Source organism: Lonchura striata, chromosome 3 (genome assembly GCF_050655825.1).
Source record: "Lonchura striata isolate lonStrDom1 chromosome 3, ASM5065582v1, whole genome shotgun sequence".
In the NCBI taxonomy this organism is placed as follows: Eukaryota; Metazoa; Chordata; class Aves; order Passeriformes; family Estrildidae; genus Lonchura; species Lonchura striata.
Genome location: NC_140705.1, coordinates 87,187,751 through 87,210,186, shown reverse-complemented (window position 1 = coordinate 87,210,186; position 22,436 = coordinate 87,187,751). Strand labels below are relative to the sequence as shown.

The following is a 22,436-nucleotide window of genomic DNA, read 5'->3' as shown; positions in this document are numbered from 1 at the left end:
GAGTTGGAGAAGGGGGTATTGAACTGGGGGCGGAGGGTTGCAGGAGCTGGATGAGGCATTTTGGGATTCGGGAAATAGATGCAGTGACTGAGATGGGGTGCAGGAGCTGGAAAACGGGGTACCGAGCTGGGGAGAGAGTGCAGGGCTGGGAAAGGGTTTCCCTGCCCGGCGCTGGTGGTCCCGGCCCCGCCGGAGCGCGGGGCTTGACGGGCTCCTGCACGGTGTCCGCTCGCGGCTGCACCAGAAACAGCTTTGCTGGGGGAAAAACTACGCTCCCGCACCTCAACCGCTGGGGGTGGATGCCCAGAGAGCCCGGCCGGTGTCCCGGGCTATGGATGCCCACGGAGTCCGGCCGGTGTCCCGGGGGATGCGCGGGGCCGGCTCGGCGCCGGGGCGGGGAAGCGCCGCGTCCCCTGCACGGGGCAGCGCGGGGGCGGTGCGGGCGGGGCGGGGAGAGCGCGGGGCAGCCGGTCTCGGAGAGCGGCGGCGCCGCACCGCACCATGGCGGGGCCGCGGGGGGCGCGGGGCCGCCTCCCGCCGCTGCTGCTGCTGCTGCCGCTGCTGCTGCCGCTCCCGGCCGCGCCGGCCGCCCAGGTGAGGGGGACGGGGACCCCGAGAGGGGCTTCGGGGGGGGGCAAGGGGCTCCTCTCCGCTTCCCGCTCGCTGCCCGCTGCCGTGCACCCCGACAGCCCCGCAGCGCTGCCCGCGCTCCTGCCCCGGCAAACAGGTGGGCAAAGCCGCAGCCCGCGCTGAAACGGCACATGAGCCGCGCTCAAAGCGCGCGCGGCTTCTTTCGGGCTCTTTCCACCCTTCTTACCCCACACCTGGAGCTGCCCCCGAGCACACCGGGAGCAAAGAATCTCCTTTTGGGGGGGCCGGGGGTGGGGCATTTTCCATCTTTGCGATGGCTCAGCATCCCGCTGGAGCTCGCGCTGGCTCACGGAGTTAAACCCAGCGCTAACAAAGAGCTGTTTATTAAAGCCAGCGACGCGCCAGCATCTATTTGCTTTTGCCTCCCTTCCTCTGGGCTCGGGGTATTCCAGAGCTGCCAGCACAGCCCGGGCTCATCCCCCCCGGCAGCCAGGGACCCCCGAACCTGCTCCCGGGGAAGCAGAGGCCATCGAGCGCATTGCTTGGGCTGCTGTGTTTGTCCTCTCTCAACCCTCAGCAGCTTTTTGGAAACGGGAATCATTCCACAGTGCAGTTATGGAAAGGGAGAAAGAAACCACTTCGACCAGGTGGGACAGAGCCCACCACCTCCACTCACTTTCCCGGAATTCCATAGCCCCCAGCCCGGTCCCTGTGCACTCTCTCCTCACTGCACTCCCCAGATTTCTGAGCTCTGGGAACGTCTTTGCTCTTTTTCCTCGGTTTCAAGTCAATTCCGCAGGAATCCCATAATAACGGTGCCCGTCTCCGGCATGAGTCAGTCCCGTGGGAGCGATCAGTTTGCAGGCAGGAGTCCCACCAGTGTTCCTGGCCCCGGCAGAGCTCACAAGACAGCTGTTTTCCTCTTCTTTTGTCATGTGGAAGTGGGACAGTGCTGGAGCTCCTGCAAGATGAAACATGAGTTATAGCATCTCTCCCACAAAGCGATCCCAGCCCTGCCTGGAGCGCAGGTCTAGGTGGAAAAAACGATCTGGGTAAATGCAGGGGAAAATACAAAGTCAGGGTGCTCAGGAAACATCAGATGCTGCGTCGCTCCCGTGCCAGCCTCCTCCCATGGGCAGCAGGTTGGCTCCTGGGAGGAGTGGCAGCACAGGGAGGTTCCCATCCCTGTCCCTGTTCCTGTTCCCGCAGAGCTGCCTCAGCAGGCAGCAGCTCCTGGCTGCCATCCGGCAGATGCAGCAGCTGCTGAAGGGGCAGGAGACGCGGTTCTCTGAAGGGCTGCGCACTGTGAGGAACCGCCTCAGCACCATCCATGCCTCCCTGGCCAAGGCCACCCCGGAGCCGCCTGTTGGTGAGTCCTTGGGACAGTATTCCAGGGAAATAGCCCTATTGGAAGGATAGGGCCTGCTTCAAACTCACCCCTTTTCCATGGTCTCGCAGCTGCGTGTCCTGCCCTCCAAGCCCCTGTGGATGGGAGGAAGTTTGGCACCAAATATTTGGTGGATCACGAGATTCACTTTGCCTGTGATCCAGGATTCCAGCTCCTGGGCTCCAGCACACGGATATGCCAGGCCAATGGCAGCTGGACAGGCCAGGAGGCCCGCTGTGCAGGTACTGCTCATTGCCTGCCCTGGAATGTCCTTCGGAAAAGTGTATTTATATAAACAGAGGGGGATATTGGTGTGCTCAAAGTGGGGAGGGATCTCAGCAACCCCTCAGAGTTCCAGGGATGCTGCAGCCCCCATGGTTTTGGGATTTCTCTGTTTTAAGGAAAACTGTAAATTACAGATGGAGCACCTCAGCGGGAGAGATGAGGGGAAACGGTACCCTGGCTATGACATGCTGTAGGGTACCAAAGCATCCCGGTGTGTGCAGCATTCCTGAGCCTTGCTTCCTAAAAGGAGATAACATGGAACGTGACTACTTTTCCCGCAGAGATCAGTGAATGCTCAAGCAGCCCCTGCCAGAATGGCGGGACGTGCCTGGAGGGTCTCAACCACTTCAAATGCCTCTGCCCACCGCAGTGGACCGGAATCACCTGCCAGTACCAGGTTCAGACTGGTGAGTGACCCTTGCTGGGGGATAATCGGGAGTGTTTCATCCCCCACCTCATCCTAACTGCCCATCCTGCCGTTTTCCCTCAGCTCCTCCCACCTGGAGCGTGACAGATGACCCGGCCTTCAGCCGGCAGCCCCACTGTGCCCAGATCGCCCAGACCCAGCAGTGCAGCTGCGATCCCGGCTTCCACATGAGCGGCACGGCTTCCAATGGGATCTGCCGGGGTGAGCCGCCGTAAGGGAGGGCTGTGGGGCTGCTTCTGTGCCTGATCCCCTCACAGAGTCATGGAGTCACGTCCGAGGGGACCACAGTGGCTCAGCCCCACCATCCCAGAGCACACAGCACGGGATTGTGTCCAGCTGGTTCTGGAATATCTTCAGGGAAAGAGTGGGGGATCGGCCGCTGCTCCAAGCTCCTTCAGGAGGCTTCAACTCCTTAATCCAAGCCATGGGTGGCTGAGTTCAATCTGGGCCCAGTGTTGCCCTGTGCAGGACACCGCTGGCCACAGCCCTCAGCTGTGCTGCTGCTGCCATTCCCTGGAATCTGCCATCAGCCCACCCCCAGCCCACCTCATGCCCTCTCCTCCAGCCCGTGCTTGCTCCTTGGGTTTTCCCAGGAATCTGGAGCGAGATCTTGGTGAATCCCTGTCTCCGTAGACCTCAATGAGTGCGAGGTGTACCAGCAGCAAGGGGGACCCCGGCTCTGCGCCCACACCTGTGTCAACATTCCCGGCTCCTTCCACTGCTCCTGCCCCGCCGGATACATCCTGCTGGGCGACGGCAAGAGCTGTGAAGGTGAGGAGGCTGGAATCCACTTGGTCCCAAGTGCTCTGCCATTTTCCCCCACATCCAAGGGAAAAGCTGGTGTAAAGGGGAGGCAGATGATGGAGTGATGCTTTGCAGGATGGCAGTGGATGGAGGCTATTTGGATTGGCAGGAGCTCCAGCTGGATGTGGAGCTGGGTGGGGAAATGAATCCCAGCATTGTGCTGGGGAAGGGAAAACTCCACCAGAGTGCTTTAAAAGAATTTCTAAAAATGAAAATAAAATGCTTTTCTGGAAGCATGGCTGCACCTCTCCCTCTCCTCCTCTTCCTTTCCTTCTCTGCTCTCCTTTACCTCTCTGGATGATGGAGTGACACTTTGGGTCTGCACATCCTTGAAGATGACCACACTGTGGCTGTGGGGATGTTCCTGGAGCAGGGAATTCCTGGGAAGAACCAAAAGTAATGTTAAACCTCTAGAATTCCATGATCAGGTCAGAAAGTGGCAGCATCTCCCCCAGTCCAAGCGAATTGGGGTGCAGGAGGTAGGAATGGTGGGAGGCCAAAACTGCTGAAAGCCTTCTGGAAAACAGGGAATTTTTTGTGCCCTGAAAGTGTTGATTTGTTGTAGTTCAGGGTGAGAAAATCCCTGTTTCCCCATTCCTCCCTGATATCCCTGTGTTCCATGGCATCTCACCAATGCTCCCAGCAAATCCTCTGCATTCCAGCTCCTGCCAGGCATCCCACGGGTGTTCAGTAAATAAAAAGGGTCAGTGTTTCCAAACAATCAAGCAGAAAGTTTGGAAAAGCAGCTGCCTTCCTGCTGGCAGAGGGCTGCTCTTAACCTATACCGGCTTGGGGCAGAGCTTGGGGAGACAAGATGGAATTCTGAGATGCTCTTATATTTTTTGGATTGTGTTTAACCGGTTTCAAGGTGGTTTTGCCTATTTTCTGATGGAAAGATGAGCTCAGTCGGAGGCTTCTAGGCCCTGACCCCACTTCCCACCCTTGTTTTCCAGATATTGATGAGTGCTCCCTATCCCAGGATAACTGCACAAGCGGGAGCACCTGCATCAACACCGGGGGAGGATTCCAGTGTGTCACCCCACAGTGTCCCTCGGCTGCTGGCAACATCTCCTACGTCAAAACCTCCCCCTTGTAAGTGCCGGGCACAAAATCCATGGCACGTCATCCCTACGGATCCAATGCCAGCGAGGCGGGGGGCATGGATACCTCATTCCCAAAAAACCTTCCATTGCTTTTCTTTTTGCAGCCAGTGCGAGCGCAACCCATGCCCCATGGAGAGTCGCTCGTGCCACCAGGCCCCCAAAACCATCTCCTTCCACTACCTCCCTCTTCCCTCCAAGCTCCAGACCCCAGCGCCGCTGTTCCGCATGGCCACGGCGGTGGCTCCTGGGCGGCCGGGCCCCGACAGCCTCCGCTTTGGCATCGTGGGCGGGAACAACCGCGGGCACTTCGTGGTGCAGCGCTCGGACCGGCACACCGGGGAGCTGCTGCTGGTGCAGAGCCTGCAGGGGCCCCGCACCATCCACGTGGACGTGGACATGGCTGAGTACCTGGATCGGGTGTTCCAGGCCAAGCACCTGTCCAAAATCACTCTCTTTGTCTCGGCTTATGAGTTTTAGGGGTGGCTCCTGCTCCCTGCTCAGCATCCCACCGCTCCCAGGGGAAGACTGGGCTGGGGCTGCTCTGCAGCCATTCAGCCTACCCTCTGTCCCAAAGTTCTTCTTCCCATGTGGATTTACACCTGTCTAGGTGGATTTACACCACCAGATGACGTGGACAAGCAGTGGGAAGCCCAGAGAGATGATGTCCTACAACAGCAGATGGAAACCACGGCCCTGATTTCCTTTGAATTCCCGTTTTTCCCTTTAGGAAGCAGTGAAGCCAAGTGTGTGGGGAGAGGGAGGCTCATGGCCTTTCCTGCTCGCCTCCCTTGTTGCACTCAGTTCTGCTCCCTAAAAACACATTCCTACTTCCCTTTGGATGCTGAGAATCCCCCTGGCAGCCTGTAGGGATTGAGGTCTGGTGCCTCAATCCCGTGGGATTGATCAGGGCTGGAACACTCCATGAACATCCAGCTGGGTGCCCTCCTTGGCAAGAGGGGCAAAGGAGGAATTCCAGGACTATCCCTGCTCCTTAAACCTCTCAAATTGGGATCCCCCATGGATCCTCCTCATAGCAGAGCTTCAGCTGCATGTGGAGGTGGGAATATTCCCTGCTCCATCAGTCAGAGCCTCCAGCCTGGCATAGGAATGCTGGGAAGAGCTGGGATTCAGCTTTTCCCAGGGGAATTCACCCTCCTGCTTGTGCATGTTCTGCATGTCCCCTTATCCCATTGGATCTAGTACAATTAAAGGATGATGTAAAGGATGTCACTGGAGTGAAGCACCTGAGGGATGTGTGGATGGGGGGGAATGCTCACCCAGAGCAGTCCAAGGGAAATTGGGGTCTGGGAGGGCAAGAACCTATTGTCCATGGTTTTATTTTCCTGCTTTGTTTTGTTTGGAAGTGACTGGCTGATAGCAGGGGGCTCCTTCCCACCGGAGCATCCTCATCCCTGAGCATTTTCAGCCTGGAGCATCCTTCCCCCCAAGGAATCCTCACCCTGGGACTCCCCATCCCTCAGCATCCTTTTCCCTGGGAATATTTACTCCCTTACATCCTGCTGAGCTGCACCCACTAAAACCACTCTCACTCCTTGTCACGGGAAAAAGAGGCTTCCCAAGATGGATCTGTCTCCTCTGGAGGATCGAGCTCCTGGATTTTTGGGGGGGTGTAGGAGCCTGGGAAGGGGTTGGATCTCTCCAGTAGAACAAGAAGAGACATTCAGGGCTGTTGTTGGTGGATGGAGGATGTTTGGATTGGCAGGAGCTCTGGCTGGACATGGAGATGGGCAGGGAAATGTATCCCAGGATTGTGCTGGGGGAGGGAAGGGAAAACTTCAGAAAAGTGCTTAAAAAAATACCCCAAAAATTAGGAGAAAATGCTTTTCTAGAAGCATGACTGCTCCTCTCCATGCCACTTCCCCAGCCTGGCTGGACATGCTCCTCCTACAGGCTATGACCCTATTTTGGGATGATAACACAATCTGGGAGCCAAAACCCAGTAATCTGGGAGAGGACAAGCTCCTGACAGGACAGAATAGTTTCCATTTGCTGCTTTCTCCGGATAACACAGCTGGAGACGGGTGCCTGGACAACACTCTGGAGGCTTTTCCTTGCAGCACGATCCCAAACTGACATTTTCCTAATTCCCGAGGCCAGGGTGAGCTGCTTTCTCCCTTCCAGCCCATGCTAATGTTTAAATACGGCTCTTTGCCTATCTCAACCTCTGGCTGCCATACCAATTGACTAAAGGAGATTTTTTTTCCCTTCCCAGAGCAGCCGCTCCAGCATCTTTCAGATTTCCTGAGGCTGGAATTTGCAGAGAGAGGCTCTTCCGGTCTTGAAATACAACTTTTATTTGGGATAATAATATTTGGGAGCTGAAAAAACAGCAGGAATGTGTCTGCTTCCCTTCGGTGAGCACAGCTGACCCCGGATGTGCTGTCCCAAACCCACCATTTCTCACCCCAGAATATTTAACCAAAAATGTAGGATTCTTCTTTCGAGTCCAGATTTAGAATACCTTTTTTCCTTGCCTATGGCCTGGGGAGATGATGCCGAGTCCTGTGGGCATCAGCACCAGGGTTCCACCTGTGCTGATGGGGCTAATTAGTCCTAAGCAGCCATAATGACGTTCCCCAGCCAGCACCACGTCGTCCCTGCAGGAATGCTGTTTTCCATCCTTTTCCTTGGATTTACCTGATTTCCCTGATGATCCCTGGACCCTTGGTCCTGTTTACCTTGCTCAGGTATGTGAGGCCCAAGGGAGATGATTCTTCCCCTAAGGATCCGAGGCTCCCCGCACTCGGAATACCATGGGAATCCCTGTGAGTGTTCTGCCTTGTTTTTGTAAAGTTTATTCGGTTGCTGACACTGGAAAAAGCCGAGTCCCGTGTCCTGAAAAGCCCCGAGGCAGGGAGACAGCCTGGAACAGGATACAAATGTAACTGTTCCCGGGAACGTTTGATTAAACGTCCTTGAAGTGACTGACAAAGGCGTCTTCCCTTCGCTCACTACATTTTTATTAAATGACTCTCTTTGAACCACTTTATCCCGGATTTTGTCACGCCCTGGGCCCGACAGCGACTCCAAGGACTGCTTCTGTCCCGCCCTGGGGACACATACTCTTGGTTTAATTATGACTGTCACTAATTAATGACGCACGAGCCGGCTCCCCTCACCCACACCGGCCGCCAGGGGGCGCTGCCCACAGTGCGTGAGGAGGAAGGGGCGGCGGCCGTGACGCAGCGGCGGGAGGGCAGGCCCGTTCCCGGTGCCGGTGCCGGTTGTCGCCAGGCGGAAGCCGCCGCCCTTTTCCCCTTTTCCCTCCCTTTCCCCCCACCATTCCCGGGGGGACGCCGCCATCACGTGACGGACGCAGGGCACGTGACACCACGCGCGGCGAGGCCCCGCCCCCTTCGCGCGCGCACGGCGGCGGCGGCCGAGGGGAAGCGGAGGAGGGCGGGGCCAGCGCGTGACGTAACCGCAAGGTTGACGGGCGTGGCTGAAATCCAATTAGCGCGCGATACGCGGCGGCTGCGGCCAATGGCGACGCGCGTAGGGGCGGGCCTAGGGCCGCGGCGGAGGAGGAGGAAGAGCGCGGCGGGCGGCGGCGGCGGCAGCGTGAGGGGACGCGACGACATCGCGGCCCCGGCGGGCGCGGAAGACGCTGTGCCGGCGGCGGCGTGTGCGGGCCGCGGGCGCTGAGCGAGCGTGTGCGGGCAAAGCGCCGGGGGCCGCTGCCGCCGCTGCTGGTGCCGCCGTTCTCCTCCTTCTCTTCCCTCAGCCGCCGCCGCCGCCATTTTGTGCGAGTGCCTCGCGCGGGCGCCATGTTTGTAAGGAAGAATTAGGGCCGCCATCTCCGGCCAGCAGCACCTCCCTCCCCCCGTGTGTGTGTGTCCTCCCGCTCTCCTGTGCCCCGGGGCTGCCGCTCGAGCCGCCGCCGCCGCCACCGCCTCCCCGCAGCGCCCGCGCGGGGCGGCCGGGCCCGGGCGCTGAGTGCCCGTTAGTGTCTCACTAAGTAACCGTGAGTGCAAACCTTCATCATCTCTCCTCACTGAGGGGCCCGGCCCTCCTCCTCCTCCTCACCGAGCCGCCCCCAGCGCGGCCGTGCGCGCCGCCGCCGCCGCCGCCTCCTCCCGCCGCTCCGCACCGCGGGCAGCGGCGGGGCCCTGCCTTCCTCCACCTCCCTCCTCCTCTTCCTCACCACACCACAGCCAGGCACAATGGCCTTTGAAAGCCTGTTCTCCAAACCCCCAAACCCAGTTCTTGACCCAAACATGCCCGACTCTGACAGGCAACATGCAGGGGACGAAAGGTCGAGTAACATTCTTCTCTCTCTCCGCTTCTCATAATGGTGGTACTTAGTGGGGTGATGCTGGTAATGATGATGATGCTGATGATGATGATGCTCTGTTAATGTGCCTGAGGGGGTTAATGATGTTTTTGGGGGGCAGGTCACCTTCAGGCTGGAGCGGGGTGGTGGTGGTGGGGAATGCAAATTGGGGAGGGGGATGTCACTGCATTAAAAGTGCATTTTTTTTTAGCAAGGTTTTAATTTTTCCTTTTGGAATGCATGCGTTTTTACATCTTCATTGATTTATTCTGGCTGGGAAGGGGGGCTGTTTGCCATTCTTTCCATAAATTGCACTTTCCAGGGGGTGTCTGTTGAATGTCACCATTGTTCTCATCTCAGGCAGGAAAGGGTGCTCCGAGTTGGGCGGGTTTTTAATTTTTGGCTGTTTTTGTTGATACCACAATCTCTCACTAGAGCCATATTTAACGTCATTTTCTTGCCAGATTCCACCTTACACATTTAACTGGATCTTTTTTATGCAGATTAAGGGTTGACTGACGTTATCTTTGCCACCTCTCAATCCCCATGCGCAGAAACCAGAGTCCTGTTCCTCGTGAAAGGACCTCTGTTGCTCCCTCCCTCCCTCCTTTCCTCCCTCCTTTTCTCTCCTGCAGCTGCTGGAAATTCAAATCCTTCCTCCAGGCAGCTATGGCCTTCCTAACTAGTTCCAAAAATACTGTGCCAGGGTGGCAGTTACCAATGCTTGAGCCTGCATCTACCCTGAGCATTCCTGACAAAGCTGCAGGAGTTAAAAATGCTGGGGTTTTGGGATTCCCGGAGCTTGGCCTCCCCCCACACAGCTCAACAGCCATTTGTGGTACTTCAGAGGACTGGAAAACACTGTGATAAAAACCAAACAAACAGACCAAAAAAAAAAAAAAGGCTTGTGGGCAAATGCAAAACTGTTTCCTTGCTGGAGAAAAGAGCAACGAGTTCTGTGTTATAAATTGGGAATGGTCCCAAAATGCTCCTCGGGTTTAGTGCAAGGGTCAGGGCAGAGCCCAGAGCTGCTGGTTCTTGTTTTCCCCTTTCTTGTCCTTGAGAAATGCTCCTGGGATTTAGTGCAAGGGTCAGGGCTTGTTGGTGCTTGTTTTCCACTTCCTGGTTGTCCTCAGGAAGTGATCCCTAAAATGGCGTGAGGTTTAGTGCAAGTTCAAGGCAGAGTCCAGAGCTCCTGGTTCTTGTTTTCCCCTTCCTGCTTGTCCTTGGGCAAGGGTAGAAGTTGTGTCATGCTCTGTTTTCCAAGCCAAGTGCACACCAGGAACCTGCTGAGATCTCTTAGAGCTGTGCTGTGGAGTTTCTGCAATCAGGCTGTGACTTTTCACTGTTTCAGGGATTTAAACTATCTGGAGTTCTCAAATCCTTGAGGACAAGCCCAAGTGACTCTGGGTAGTGCTGGAAGCAGTGTTTTTCCAGCTTGGAGTTCTCATCTTCTCACCAGTTGTTCCCACCAGTACAACCAGTTGTGACACTGGTAATTGTGAAATAGAGCCAATAAGTGCCACCTAACAACCTAATTAATTTTAATTTACAAGTGTTGCTTTATAATGTTTTAATTTATAAGGTGAAGAGCAACAATACACACGACCTGGGAGATCATGCTGCTTCTAAAAGTTCAGCTCTTTAGTAAAATAAGTTCATTCACTTCAAAATAGGCCCAACTCCGAAGTTTTTGCATTATATCAGGTGTGCAAATGTAGGACCAGTAAGACCAGTTCACTTCATGGAACACCCACACTGGCAACCTCACAATTCCCAATCAATTTATTCAGTAGGAGTTCTGTTAATATTTTGATTTGAGCTGATCTGTTGAAAGATAAAGAAATTACTTAGTAAAAAAAAAAAACAAAACTCTGTCTGTCCAAACTTTGAATATATCAATTTGGAAAGTTGTTTTAATGCAGTTTTCTCAAGACAGGAATGTTCTTTAATTAGTTTTAGTTAATTCCTGTTGTTGACAGTATTTTGGTGATGAAGGGTCTGAGCCTTCCAGCACAGGGGTCCTGGAAAGATTTTTCTTGCAAGGATTTTGTGAGGATTTCTTGAGTCTGTTGGGTAAATCCACGGCAGGGTAAGGAGTGAGTTTATTTACACACAAATCAATGCGAGATTTCCCAGAAAATAGCTTGAAATTAATTTTCACTTTTTACTGCTCCCAGCCACCCTCTGCTTTTATTTTATTTTCTCAGTGAAAATTCTCTGTTATTTGGAGTTATTTTCCTTATTAATTCCTAATTTCTTAAGCAGTACCTTAGCATCAAAATTTGGGGCATTTTAGCCATCAGGGAATTTTAACCCTAAGTAAAATTATTTTTAAATTAAATTATGTGGAATGAAAATTTAAATACCTCAGTAATATTTGAGGGTGAAGATTCACAGAATATTTCAGAAAATGCATCCTGGGTTTGGATCTTGGACTTAAGGATGTTCTTGAGTAAATCTGCTTTGGGCATAAGGAATTCTATTTTTAAGGATGACATGAAATAAGGTCAAGGAAGGGGAGCTAAAATCCAGGTTTGAAGGTTAGAAATTAAATTAAAATACCAAAATTGGGGCTTTTAAATTCTCCTTTTCCAAATATTTGTGGAACTGCCCAGGGATTTCAGCTTGTTGCTTTTCCTTGGAAGATCATTTGTCTTCTGTGCCGTTCTGATCCATTTGAGAGATGTTCTAGGAATCCACTCAGACAGTGGGAATGTTTTCTGGGATTGTTTTCACATATCCATCTAGCTCCAAGTATCTGGAGGTTGTGGGAGAGAGGGAGAACTCATGAAAAGGAGGTTCTGCTCTCCGTTCCTGGTGAACAGCTCCAGTTTGGGATTTAAATGGGAATAAAAGCAGTTAAACCAGAAGAGAATTCCTGCCTTGGCACTTCCTTGAAAAATAACTTACTTTCCAAGAAATGGTACATTTGACCATTATCTTTTCAGTCCCTATTTATCTAGTTGTTGGGGTTTTCTTTCCTCTTTCTTCCTTCCTCTTCCTTCCTCTTTTTTCCTGTTCCTTCCTGTTCCTTCCTGTTCCTTCCTGTTCCTTCCTCTGCCTTCCTCTGCCTTCCTCTGCCTTGCTCTGCCTTCCTCTGCCTTGCTCTTCCTTTTTTTCCTTCCCCCCACCCCCTCCTTTTTTACATTCTTGAAGTGCAGTCCTTGGAAAATGCTCTGATGTTGTGAAAAGAACTTAGAGATTAGAGGAGTTTTGTAATTTTCCATCTGCCATGCAATCCAAGGGATTGTATTACTGAGACTGGTTTACCTGGAAAGTTATTCCAGTCCTGGATGCATCCCAAAAGTGAAAATCCATGAGTGTAATTCCCATAGGAACTGGGATATGGGAACAACTTTGTTCCCAAGGAGCATTTTCTGTAGGTATTTTATGGAAGAGGATATTTTAATTGATCCTTGAGGGAATGAGTTTAACTGATATTGTCAAAGCATAATTGGATTTTTGGGATAGTGTTTCAGGGAAATTAATGTTCCAATTTTATTTCATTAATGTAATTCCAAGAAAGTCCAGGTCATACAGCAGTTGTGCCCTCTCCCTGGCATATCCATTTGTCCCAAAAATCAAAGCCTGGGGTTGCTTCAACTGTGCTTTAACTGTTTTTTTTTCCAGTAATAGGTGAGCTGGATGATAACATGGAATTTTATTGTCTTCCTGGTGTCCCTTTTCCAGGGAAGATGGAGAGCTGGAAGATGGGGAAATAGATGATGCAGCCTATGAGGATTTGAAGGAACATGGTGCAAAAGGGGAGGATAAACAGAAAAATGAGAAAGGCCACCGCAAATCCCGGAAAAAACGCAAAAAGGAGAAGGAAAAGAAAAAATCCAAAAGGAGAAGACGGGACAAGCATAAGGTTAGGAAAAAAATTCAACATTTTGGAAGTGCTGATTTGATTAGTCCAGGACAGGGATCTAAGAAACTGGCAAAGGAATTAAAATGGTTTTATTACCATTAAAACTTAAACTAGTCTTAAATGTTCAAAGTTAAGCCCAGGTCTTGGAAGTTGAACCAGACGGATTTGAGAGTTTTTAGGATAAGATGCACAATGTAAATTTATCATTTTTTGCTCATTGTATTTATGAAAAGAAGATGATTTCCTCAAAATTCCCAGCTTTTTTGTTTTGCTTTCTAGCATAACTCCCCTTCCAGTGATGACAGTTCTGACTACAGCCACGACTCCGACATGGAGCGCACTGAAAGGCCCCACAAAAAAAGCAGCAGCTCTTCCTACAGGGATTATGATTCCTCCTTCAGTCAGGTAGGAAGTTTTAAATTAATTTCTCATGTCTTTATTGAGGTGAAATTCCAAAAATACAAATATAAACAGTGTGGGTTTGGAAGTTTTGCTTCATCCCCATGCTTGTTCTCCTGGGTTTCTGGAAGCACATCCACTTCTCATCTCCCTGAGGAGATTCCCAGATATAAAGCAGGATCTGTGGTCAAAAAAAAGCCTGATGCCAGTTTTATCTCCATCAGCTAACAGGAATTAAGGAATCTTTATTATTAAGGAATTTTTTTATTGCCTGCACTGGATTTAGGCTAGACTCAGGAAAAAAACTCTTGAAAAGCCACTTTTCAATATCTAAGGTTGATTCTGCTTTTTGGGAACTGAATTTTCATGGCTTTTCTCTGCTGGTGAAGTAAAATTATTTTTTCCTGAAAAACTCATTTTCCCTGTATTATTGATTTTTTTTTAGGCAAATCTGGGGTAAAATCTGATAAAACAGCCCCATAAATAGATTTTTAGAGAAGTTTGGAGGGGTGGGGTTTAGAAATATGGAATTCCTTCCTAATGCAATTCCTTTCCTTACAGCATGGACACGTGTCTGGGAATTACATGAGTTCCCAGAAAATGCAGCATAAAAAAAATATCAAAAGTAAGGAATATGACAACTACAGTCATTACAGTGATGAAAACTTCGGCAATTACAACGAGGAGGAAAAGGATGAGGATTTTGCTGACCAGCTCAAACAGTACAGACAAGCTAAAGAGACTTCCAGTGGGGATTTGGGACCTCCATTCCCAAAGGAACCAGTGAAGAAACAGGGCATGAAAGGGATCCAGAAAGGTAAGGGGGGGGGGTTTGGTGGCATTTTTGGGGTGGAGACCTGCATGAGGGAAGATGCCAGGGATGGTTTTCCTGGGATATTCTGGTTGTTCAAAAATAACATTTCCAACCATAGAAAGAGAGGAAATTACTTTATTCCATTTGTCTCTCTTTGATGCCATGAGAGAATAATTTTCCCTTAATTTCTGTGATCCTTTTAAGAGGTTATTCCTGTTTTCCAGGCATTTCCCAACGAGGGAACAACTACAATGTTGGAAGAGGGCGTGGAATGCAAAAGAAACTGAAGCGCAAAGATCGTGGGAGGGGCAGGGGCGGCAATAAAGGATCTGATGGCTTCCATGAGGTACTTGTAATTCCAATCCTTTTTCCTGCAATTTTTCCTGCAATTTTACCTGCAATTCCAATCCAATCCATTTGCACTGGTGATGCAGATATTGCATCACCAGTGCCCTAAAGAGGAGTGGATAAAATGTGGAATTTTTTTTTCCAGGATGGCAAACCAGTGAAAAAATGGGTAAATATGAGCCAGGAGTTCATCAACCAACACACGGTGGAGCACAAGGGCAAACAGATCTGTAAATACTTCCTCGAAGGGAGGTGCATTAAGGTAAATTTTTAGCAAATTTGGGTGTTGAAATTCAATGCTTTGATTTCTGATGTGCTGAGGATTTCTAGATGGAATTATTTGTGGAAAAACATTCCCTTCTGTTACACATTTTGATTTAAATTCTAATAAAAATTGATACTTTTATTAATAAAAACATCCTAAACTTACCCTGAGAATTATAATTTATTAATGACATCATTTCTCACAAGTCTGGAATCTAAATAGGCAATGATTCCTGAATATGTTAAATTATTTCCTGCTGATTTGGGAACTTTGAAGGAATTACTTTGTGGTGCTAAACTTTAGAAAGTGGGATTGATAGAAAACACAACCACTGAATGCTTCTCCCTTTTATTTGATTATTTGGTATTTTGCAGTGGAATTTTCTGTTTCTTACCCAAATGGTAGAAATAAAAGTGAAATGTTGTGTTTCTTGCTGCCTTTTAATACCTTTGGCTCAGATGGCTATTTGCTGCCACCTTCAGTTTTAGAAGGGACTGAAAGATCACTTGGTGTCCTTTTCAGGAAAATAAATCCTAAAAAAATACCCGAACCCCCATCCAGCAAAATAATCTTAAAGAATAACAGAACATATTAAATTAATTCAGTAAAATATTATTTCAATGCCTTTGTAATGCAAATTCCTGGGTGAAGGCAGAGAAGAGGGATTGTTTTCTGTCACGATTCCATCTATTCCTTTGAATTCCAATCCAGGAATTTTCTCTAAGTCCAGATCCCTTCGATTTACAGTTTTTATTGCTTATAATGGAATTTAATGTTGGTAAAAATGAAAAATTTAAATTTAGCTGAGGAGGATGTTCTTTTTACTATGGAGTTAAATTACTCAGCATTTCAGATGGATAATGGTTTTTTCTTGTTTGTTTGTTTTTTTAATTTATTTATATATAGGGAGAACAGTGTAAATTTGATCATGATGCAGAGATTGAAAAGAAAAAGGAAATCTGTAAGTTTTACATACAGGGTTATTGCACCAAAGGAGACAACTGCATTTATTTGCACAATATCCTTTAAAAGTACTTCTAAATGTGCCTGAAATGTTAATTTCTATTATTTTATGTCTATTTATTTTTATATAAATGATTTATTAAGATTTTAAGAGACTCTTAAAATCTCAAAAGAGACTTTTAAGAGACTCCACCAACTACTGTGTAGTTTAATTACAAGATTCTTTTTCTCAAATACTTCAGGGGAAAAAAACAAATATAAAATTACTGATTTGTAACATTTTTGAAAATAAAATCCCTGGAATTTTAGATACATTTATCCACACTTTTAAACTCCTGATCTGTTCCTTTTTGTCATTATTTTGGTGTTTTCATCTAGAATTGAGACCTTTTCCTTTTTAACCATAATTGGAAAATTAAATCTGAAGGCCACAGAAATGTAATTTTTAGGAGAATTTTAAATGGAAGTAAGAGGTATGTCTGTTGTTAACTTCCAAAATTCCTACCATAATGATGAATTCCTGATGAATTGAGGGCGAGCTATCAGATGGATTTTACAACCTTCCCAAACTGTTAGGAATCCTTAATTCCTTCCTCACATGAATTCCCCTGCAAGTTCTACCACACAGGAGCAAAGTGTTATCAAGGAGATAAATGCAAATTTTCTCACGCACCCCTGACTGCAGAAACCAAGGAGCTGTTGGATAAGGTGAGTGATCCAGATACTGGGAATATCGGGATGCTGCACTCGGAGTGGGAAAGGGATGGCAGAGCCTTTTCCATGTGCTCTGGGAAATCCTGAGCTCTGGTTTGTTGGGATAGTTCCTCTCCAGTCATTGCCCACCAGGCCTTAAAAGAAAAGGGGTGTGAATCCAACACTAAAAACTTGAGGAATCCTGGAATAACTCCTTCCACTCCTGTTTGAAGGAAGTGGACTTGTGGGAAATTACTCCTTCCTCAAATAGAGAAATATTTTCTTGGCTGGGATTTGGTGTTCTGAAAAGAACTCCCAAAAATGGATTTAGAATTCCTTTGAGTTGGATGTCAATATCCAGCAGTATTGTAGCAAATAACATGAATGTTGTTATTTAAATTTGGAAATAATATTTCAGTAAAAGGCACAAGATGAAATTGAACTGGAATACTGGAAAACTGATTAAATGTTTGACACATGGCTTTGTTCCAGGTTTTGAATAATGAGGAGGAACCCCAAAATGAAGATGAGAAGGAGCTGGAGGAACTCCGGAAACGGGGCATTGTTCCACTTCCCAAACCCCCGCCAGGGGTCGGACTTCTGCCAACCCCTCCCGAGCAATATCCCTTCTCTGAGTCCGACATGGAAAATTACCAAGATCCTTCAGGAGATTATAAGAAAATCCCATCTCTTTTTGAAATCGTTGTGAAGCCCACTGTGGATTTGGCACACAAAATTGGGAAGAAGTAGGTGTTGGAACTCTGGGGAGAACTCTCCTGGATATTTATAATTTAATCTTTAATCATTGTTCCTGTCAGGATTCTGGGCTAAGTTGAGGATCTGCCAGATAGTTGATACCAGGATTATTTAATGTTTTCCATAGAAAGGAACTTAGGCCTGACCTTCCAGAAGTTGACTCTTGGTTTGGTGTCTCCATCTGCAGCTGGAGCAGTTTGTTCCCTGCTCCAGTCCTTTTGTAGCTGGATTTTTCTTGGGCAAAACTGATGTAGATGAGCAAATATTGGAAAAAATGTGGGTTTGGCCAATTTAAGGAATGTGAATTGTTGGAAAATAATGCTCCTTTGGGAATTTTATCCAATGTCAGGTCAAATAAGAATGGGAGGGGGCAAAGAGAGGCAACTGTTGGTGTTTGTAGGTCCAAAATTTGATTCCTTGATTTTCTTCTGCTTCCAGGCCACCAACCTTCTACAACAGTGCGTCTCCCCCGCGGCCGCCGTTCCAGGGCAATGACCCACATTCCCAGCACATGTACAATCCAGGCTCGAGTCCAGGGCCAGGTCCTGGCATGTCCCAAGGACACAACGGGCCCCCGATGCACCCCGGTTCTCCTGGGCACCATCCCTGTGGAGGCCCCCAAGGGCCAGGAATGCCACAGAGCCCCCCCATGCAGGGCGTTCCCCCAGGATACATGGGCCCACAGAACCAGACTGGAATGCCCATGCAGGGGCAGCAGGGTGGGCCACCCCTCACCCCGCCGGGGATGGGAGGATCCTACAATTCCCCTGGAGTGCAGGGACACATGGTGAACATGCCAAGGGACAATCACTGCCCCCCGGGGCCACAGTACCAGCAGATGCCCGGGGAGTATGAGCCCATGCAGAACCCGGCTGACTTCTATGACAACTATTATTCCCACCAAGCTGTACACAACTTCCAGCCAGCCAATAATTCTGGAGGTAAGGACATCTGCTGGATGAATTTTGGATAGAAACTTCCTGGAATGTCTTCAGTGTTCTGGCTTTCTCAGCTGATGCTTTTCAGTTGTGTTGTTAAGTCAGATTATGCTTTAGGTTGAAATGGGATATTGGGAAGAAATCCTTCTCTGTGGGGCTGTGGAGGTCCTGGAAGAGTTTTCCCAGAGAAGCTGTGGATGCCTCATCCTTGTAGTGTTCCAGGCCAGGCTGGATGTGGCTTGGATTAGCCTGGGATAGGAGAAGGTGTCCTTGGCATGGCATGGAACTGGATGTCCTTTAAGTTCCTTTCCAACCCAGTCCATTTCATTGTTCCATGTTTGTAGCTGTCAACATTTCTCTAGGATAACTGCTAACTGGAGTTTTGTCCTGCAGATGGAGCGTGGCACGGAGAATTTACAGATCACCAGGCTCACCTCATGGCTCCGGAGTCACATCCGGGCGGGAGTGAGTCAGACTGCATGGGGGGCCACATGGGCCACAACCAGGGCATCAATGTGCCCGATTTCCTGCCGGCCATGCAGAAGGCCCTGTATGTGAGGCTCAGCCAGAAGCACCAACGGGATGGAGACTCTGCCAGCAGCCAGGGCCAGAGGGCCATGAGCAAAGATGAAGGTGAGCAGGATTTGGTTGGAATTCTCATCATACTTAATGGCCATGGTCAGCAAATCGGTTGACGTTGACTTACGTCATGTTACTTTTCACAGTTATTTGGGATAGTTACTGAAAGCAGCAGCAGCAGCTCAGTATTTTCAGCTCTTCTTCCCAGCCTGTTCTAGGATCTTAATGTAGGTTCAGTCCATCCTGGGTCCAATGAATAATTTGTGGATCTAGTTGCACTTTTAAAAAGGTTCTTTGGTTGATAATTACTTCGGAAAATCCCTTGTTGGACCAGAGGGGTTTCTTGCTGCCAGGACTGGAAGTGTATCCTCGATCCTCTTGCACGTCTTGATCCGTTTCCTCTAGAGCAGCATTCTTCCTTCTCTGATATCCTTTAAAATAAAATACTGTAATTTCTTCCTTTCCTGAATCTCAACTTCTCCTGCAAACTTTGGGATTTGGATTAAGTAAGGCAGCAAATTTGTAATTTACCTGGATTAAAGACCAGTGCAAGGGGCCATTTTACTTTTCCTTCCCCTATCAAGACTGAGATTTTAGATACAGTTATTTTACTAGTACTGATAAAAGATTGTTTGAAAGCAGGTTACTTTCCCAAATTAATATTGATGGATATGGAGACATTCCTGGGCTGTGTTGCATTGTCTCTCCACTACGTCTTTTTTTTTTTTTTTTTTTTTTTGTTATGGCATTTCTTTGATTAAATGGATTTTGGTCATTTGAGGTTGTGATTTTTATGACACTGGTAGTGATTTAATATTAGATCTTTTCCGTTTGACTTTACTGAGGAGTTTCCCCTTAGGGAGTGTTGGATTCTCTAAGAAATATTTGCTGGAATAATCTAAATTTTGTGGCATTTCTTTGATTTTTAGATGACAATGTCAACTGGTATTCCAGTAGTGAGGAGGAAGAGGGGAGCAGTGTTAAATCAATCCTCAAAACCTTAAAGAAACAAAGCGAAAACTTTAGGAATCGGCAACAACATTCCACAGAGCAACACATGCTTGGGATGCCTACAGATCCAAGGCTGGCAAAAGACAAAGGTGTGGGGCCTCAGGCTGCTGACCCAAGACTCCGGGCCTCTCCAAGGCCTAATCCCAGGAAGCTTTCCGAGTCGGTGTCCCTGGATCCCCGGCTGGCCCGCGATCCACGGATGCACAAGGTCAGCGAGGGTGGCCATCCTGGCCCCTCCCTGGCTGGGGCCAAGATGGATTTGCACCACAGCCACACTGGAGTGAAGGTCAAGCAGAAAGGGCTGGATGATGACGAGGAGGACTCGGAGAGAGAGCTGAGGGAACGAGCTTTCCTCATTCCCTTGGAACCTCTGCCAGGCGTCACCTTACGGGATCCCCGCTCCCAGCTGCGTCAGTTCAGCCACATCAAGATGGATGTGACCTTGATGAAACCCAACTTTGCCAAGCACATTGTGTGGGCCCCTGAGGACTTACTCCCAATCCCTCTGCCTAAACCTGACCCCGTCTCTTCCATCAATTTACCTCTCCCTCCACTCATTGCTGACCAGAGACTGAATAAACTGCGAAATTTGAAGAATGATCCACACCCCAACGCGATGCCAGCTGATCCCCGGCTCGCTGCCAAGGCCAAAAACAGCCTTGTGGGCCGGGGTGGCTACTTGGATCCATCCACAGATTCCCATGCCAGTAGCTCCAGCAAACTGGGGGATCCTCGCTTGCAAAAGAACGTTGATCCCAGACTCCACAGACTGTCAAGTGCAGATGCTCACCATGGAGTCGGGAAGGATTCTCACCCTTCCAAGTTTGACCCCCGGCTTGCCAGAGCTGCTGCCAGCTCATCCCAGTCCTCGGAAGCCACAGCTCCAAAATCTGACCCTGATGCTCTGCCACCATACGCACCCAAATTATCATCTAGTGGTGTTAGGCTGGGAACTCCTGGCTCCATCCTGAGTGGGATCAGTTTGTATGATCCCAGGGATCACAGCTCATCCTCTGACATGGCTCCAGCCAGTTCGGGAGAGAATGGAGAGAACCAGAAAAAAAGTATTTTGAAAAATTCCAGTAAAAATGAGCCGAGTCTTGCGGAAGATGTGTCTCAGCAGAAGGCTGCCTCCAACATGGAAAAGCCCACAGAAGGATCGGCAGAAGCTGCTTCAGACAAGGCAAACAGCACCAGTAAATCTCAGGCTAAACACTCCAGCGCTGCCCCTGCCGTCCATAATCTCCCAATCCAGGCTCTGTCGGGATTAATCCGGCCACAGTACAGCGACCCCAGGCAGGTGAGGCAGCCCGGACAGGTAACGCAGGCCCCGGAGAGCGATCCCAACGGGGAGTCGGATGATAAATCCTTAAAAGATGTTTTCAAGACTTTTGATCCAACTGCTTCCCCATTTTGTTAGCAGATGGCTTTGGAGTCTTTTTACCGTTGTGGGTATTGCAGTTCTCTGCTGTTTTGTACCTGGGTTACCTCTTTTGGCTTTATTTATTTTTAAATTATAATTCCCACCACTTTTCAGCTGCTAATCTCCGAACCACATGCAGTTCTCCAGTACGCTCGAGTGTTTGCAAAGCTGTGGTATTTTCTAGAGAATCCTTTTTCTTTCCAATTTCAGGGAGACTAATAATTGACCTGTAGAAATGAAACCAATCCCCCCGGATCATGTTAGAGCTGAGAAAAGCACTTTCATTGTAAATAAGTCATGGAAAATTCCCAGAGCTGTATATGTGTGAGCTGCCTCTTTCCCAACCACCACTTAGATCCGATTGCCACATTTGTATAGATCCAAGCAATATTATGTACATTAATTCCCGGGAGAGATGCTGTTCAAGGACTGCCAAACCCCTGAACTGATGGAAAACCTCACGGAAATTAATTCAAAGGAAAGTGTCGCTCCTCCTTTTCCAATGAATTGATGTAAGACATGGACAGTTTTTATTCCTGCAGTCAATATTAGTGTAAAAGAGACTATATCACATATTGAGGATGAAAAATGTCTTATCTTTTAAAAGTATTTTATTCTATGCTGTACATAGAAGAAATTGTGAAGTACATAACTAGCAAAAGTAACTGTTCGAAGTGGAGAAAACTACATTGTCTAATACGAAAACAAAAAAAGGTTTTTATTTAATTTTTTTCCACGCCTACACGATTGGGATTTAGTGCTCCAAGTTCCATTGTGGTGTTCATGTATTTCAACGTATTTTTGTATTCAGCTGCTTACTTTGTATTGCTTTTTTTGTATGGCTGTAACTGCAGTACTTGTATTCATGGTGTCTCGACAACATTTTTAACAAAACAATTAAAAAGGGTACAGTTAATTCCTGGTGACGACTCCATGTGCATACGGTGGCAGCTGGGAGGAGGGGAACTAAAGCTGGGCTTTTTGGGATGGTTTGTTGGGATTTAACATAACCTTGTGCCTGATCCCAAGGTCTAATGGAGAGAGTTGCCATTTTTCATCATGGAACGTCCTGCATGTCTTGAAATTCCCCAGGTTTTGCGTGGGAAAGCACAACTGTTCTCCAGACCTTCTGTCCTGCCTTTGGGGCTGCTTTTTCTCCAGAGGAAATGCAATCATTCTTAGCCAGCTGCTTTTCCAATAAAAATGTGCTGGCTGCTCAATCAGTCATCTGCTTCCCACCCCTTTGGAAGGTTTCTCTGCTTTAAGCTTCTTCCTTGGTGGACCTTTTCTTCTTTTTTTTCCCTTGGCCATGTGATGGTCATGAACCTTTTCTTCTTGTTTGTTGATCAAGTGGTGTTTCCACTGGGACAGCAGAGTGTTTTTCCCAAGTTCTGAGGTTTTGCCTTGCATGGATGAGCCAAGGGAAGTCTGTGACTCCTGCACGGCAGAGGAGGCATCTCTGAAGGCAATCACGGTTTCAGT

At 48.8% G+C, this 22,436-nt stretch overlaps 2 protein-coding genes and 1 long non-coding RNA gene across 8 annotated transcripts; 2 read left to right on the top strand and 1 right to left on the bottom strand.

Annotated features, from left to right (window-relative positions):
* Nucleotides 1-454: 454 nt before the first annotated feature.
* On the top strand, nt 455-5,822 carry FBLN7 (fibulin 7). Of its 2 annotated transcripts, XM_077782004.2 has the most exons (8): nt 455-594; nt 1,801-1,960; nt 2,050-2,220; nt 2,545-2,670; nt 2,754-2,891; nt 3,324-3,461; nt 4,448-4,586; nt 4,702-5,822. In XM_077782004.2, the coding sequence occupies exons 1-8, from the start codon at nt 502-504 to the stop codon at nt 5,072-5,074; spliced, it is 1,338 nt and encodes a 445-aa protein (XP_077638130.1). In that variant the 5' UTR covers nt 455-501; the 3' UTR covers nt 5,075-5,822. The 2 variants fall into 2 exon arrangements, with proteins under 2 accessions (XP_077638130.1, XP_031360159.2); XM_031504299.3 differs by lacking the exon at nt 455-594 and having other exon boundaries at nt 1,533-1,960.
* Nucleotides 1,417-8,715, bottom strand: LOC146767987 (uncharacterized). The gene is made up of 3 exons (XR_014953895.1): nt 8,595-8,715; nt 3,784-3,874; nt 1,417-1,552 (listed from the first exon to the last, which is right to left on the bottom strand). It is a non-coding gene; the product is annotated as an uncharacterized LOC146767987 (long non-coding RNA).
* ZC3H6 (zinc finger CCCH-type containing 6) lies at nt 8,250-21,875 on the top strand. Of its 5 annotated transcripts, none has more exons than XM_085575699.1 (12): nt 8,250-8,391; nt 12,585-12,765; nt 13,045-13,170; nt 13,726-13,981; nt 14,203-14,324; nt 14,472-14,588; nt 15,498-15,611; nt 16,155-16,262; nt 16,740-16,993; nt 17,442-17,944; nt 18,335-18,574; nt 19,450-21,875. In XM_085575699.1, the coding sequence occupies exons 3-12, from the start codon at nt 13,096-13,098 to the stop codon at nt 20,949-20,951; spliced, it is 3,291 nt and encodes a 1,096-aa protein (XP_085431825.1). In that variant the 5' UTR covers nt 8,250-8,391; nt 12,585-12,765; nt 13,045-13,095; the 3' UTR covers nt 20,952-21,875. The 5 variants fall into 5 exon arrangements, with proteins under 5 accessions (XP_085431825.1, XP_085431824.1, XP_085431822.1 ...); XM_085575698.1 differs by lacking the exon at nt 8,250-8,391 and adding an exon at nt 8,450-8,582 and having other exon boundaries at nt 14,185-14,324; XM_085575696.1 differs by lacking the exon at nt 8,250-8,391 and adding an exon at nt 8,555-8,873.
* The last annotated feature ends 561 nt before the right edge of the window (nt 21,876-22,436 follow it).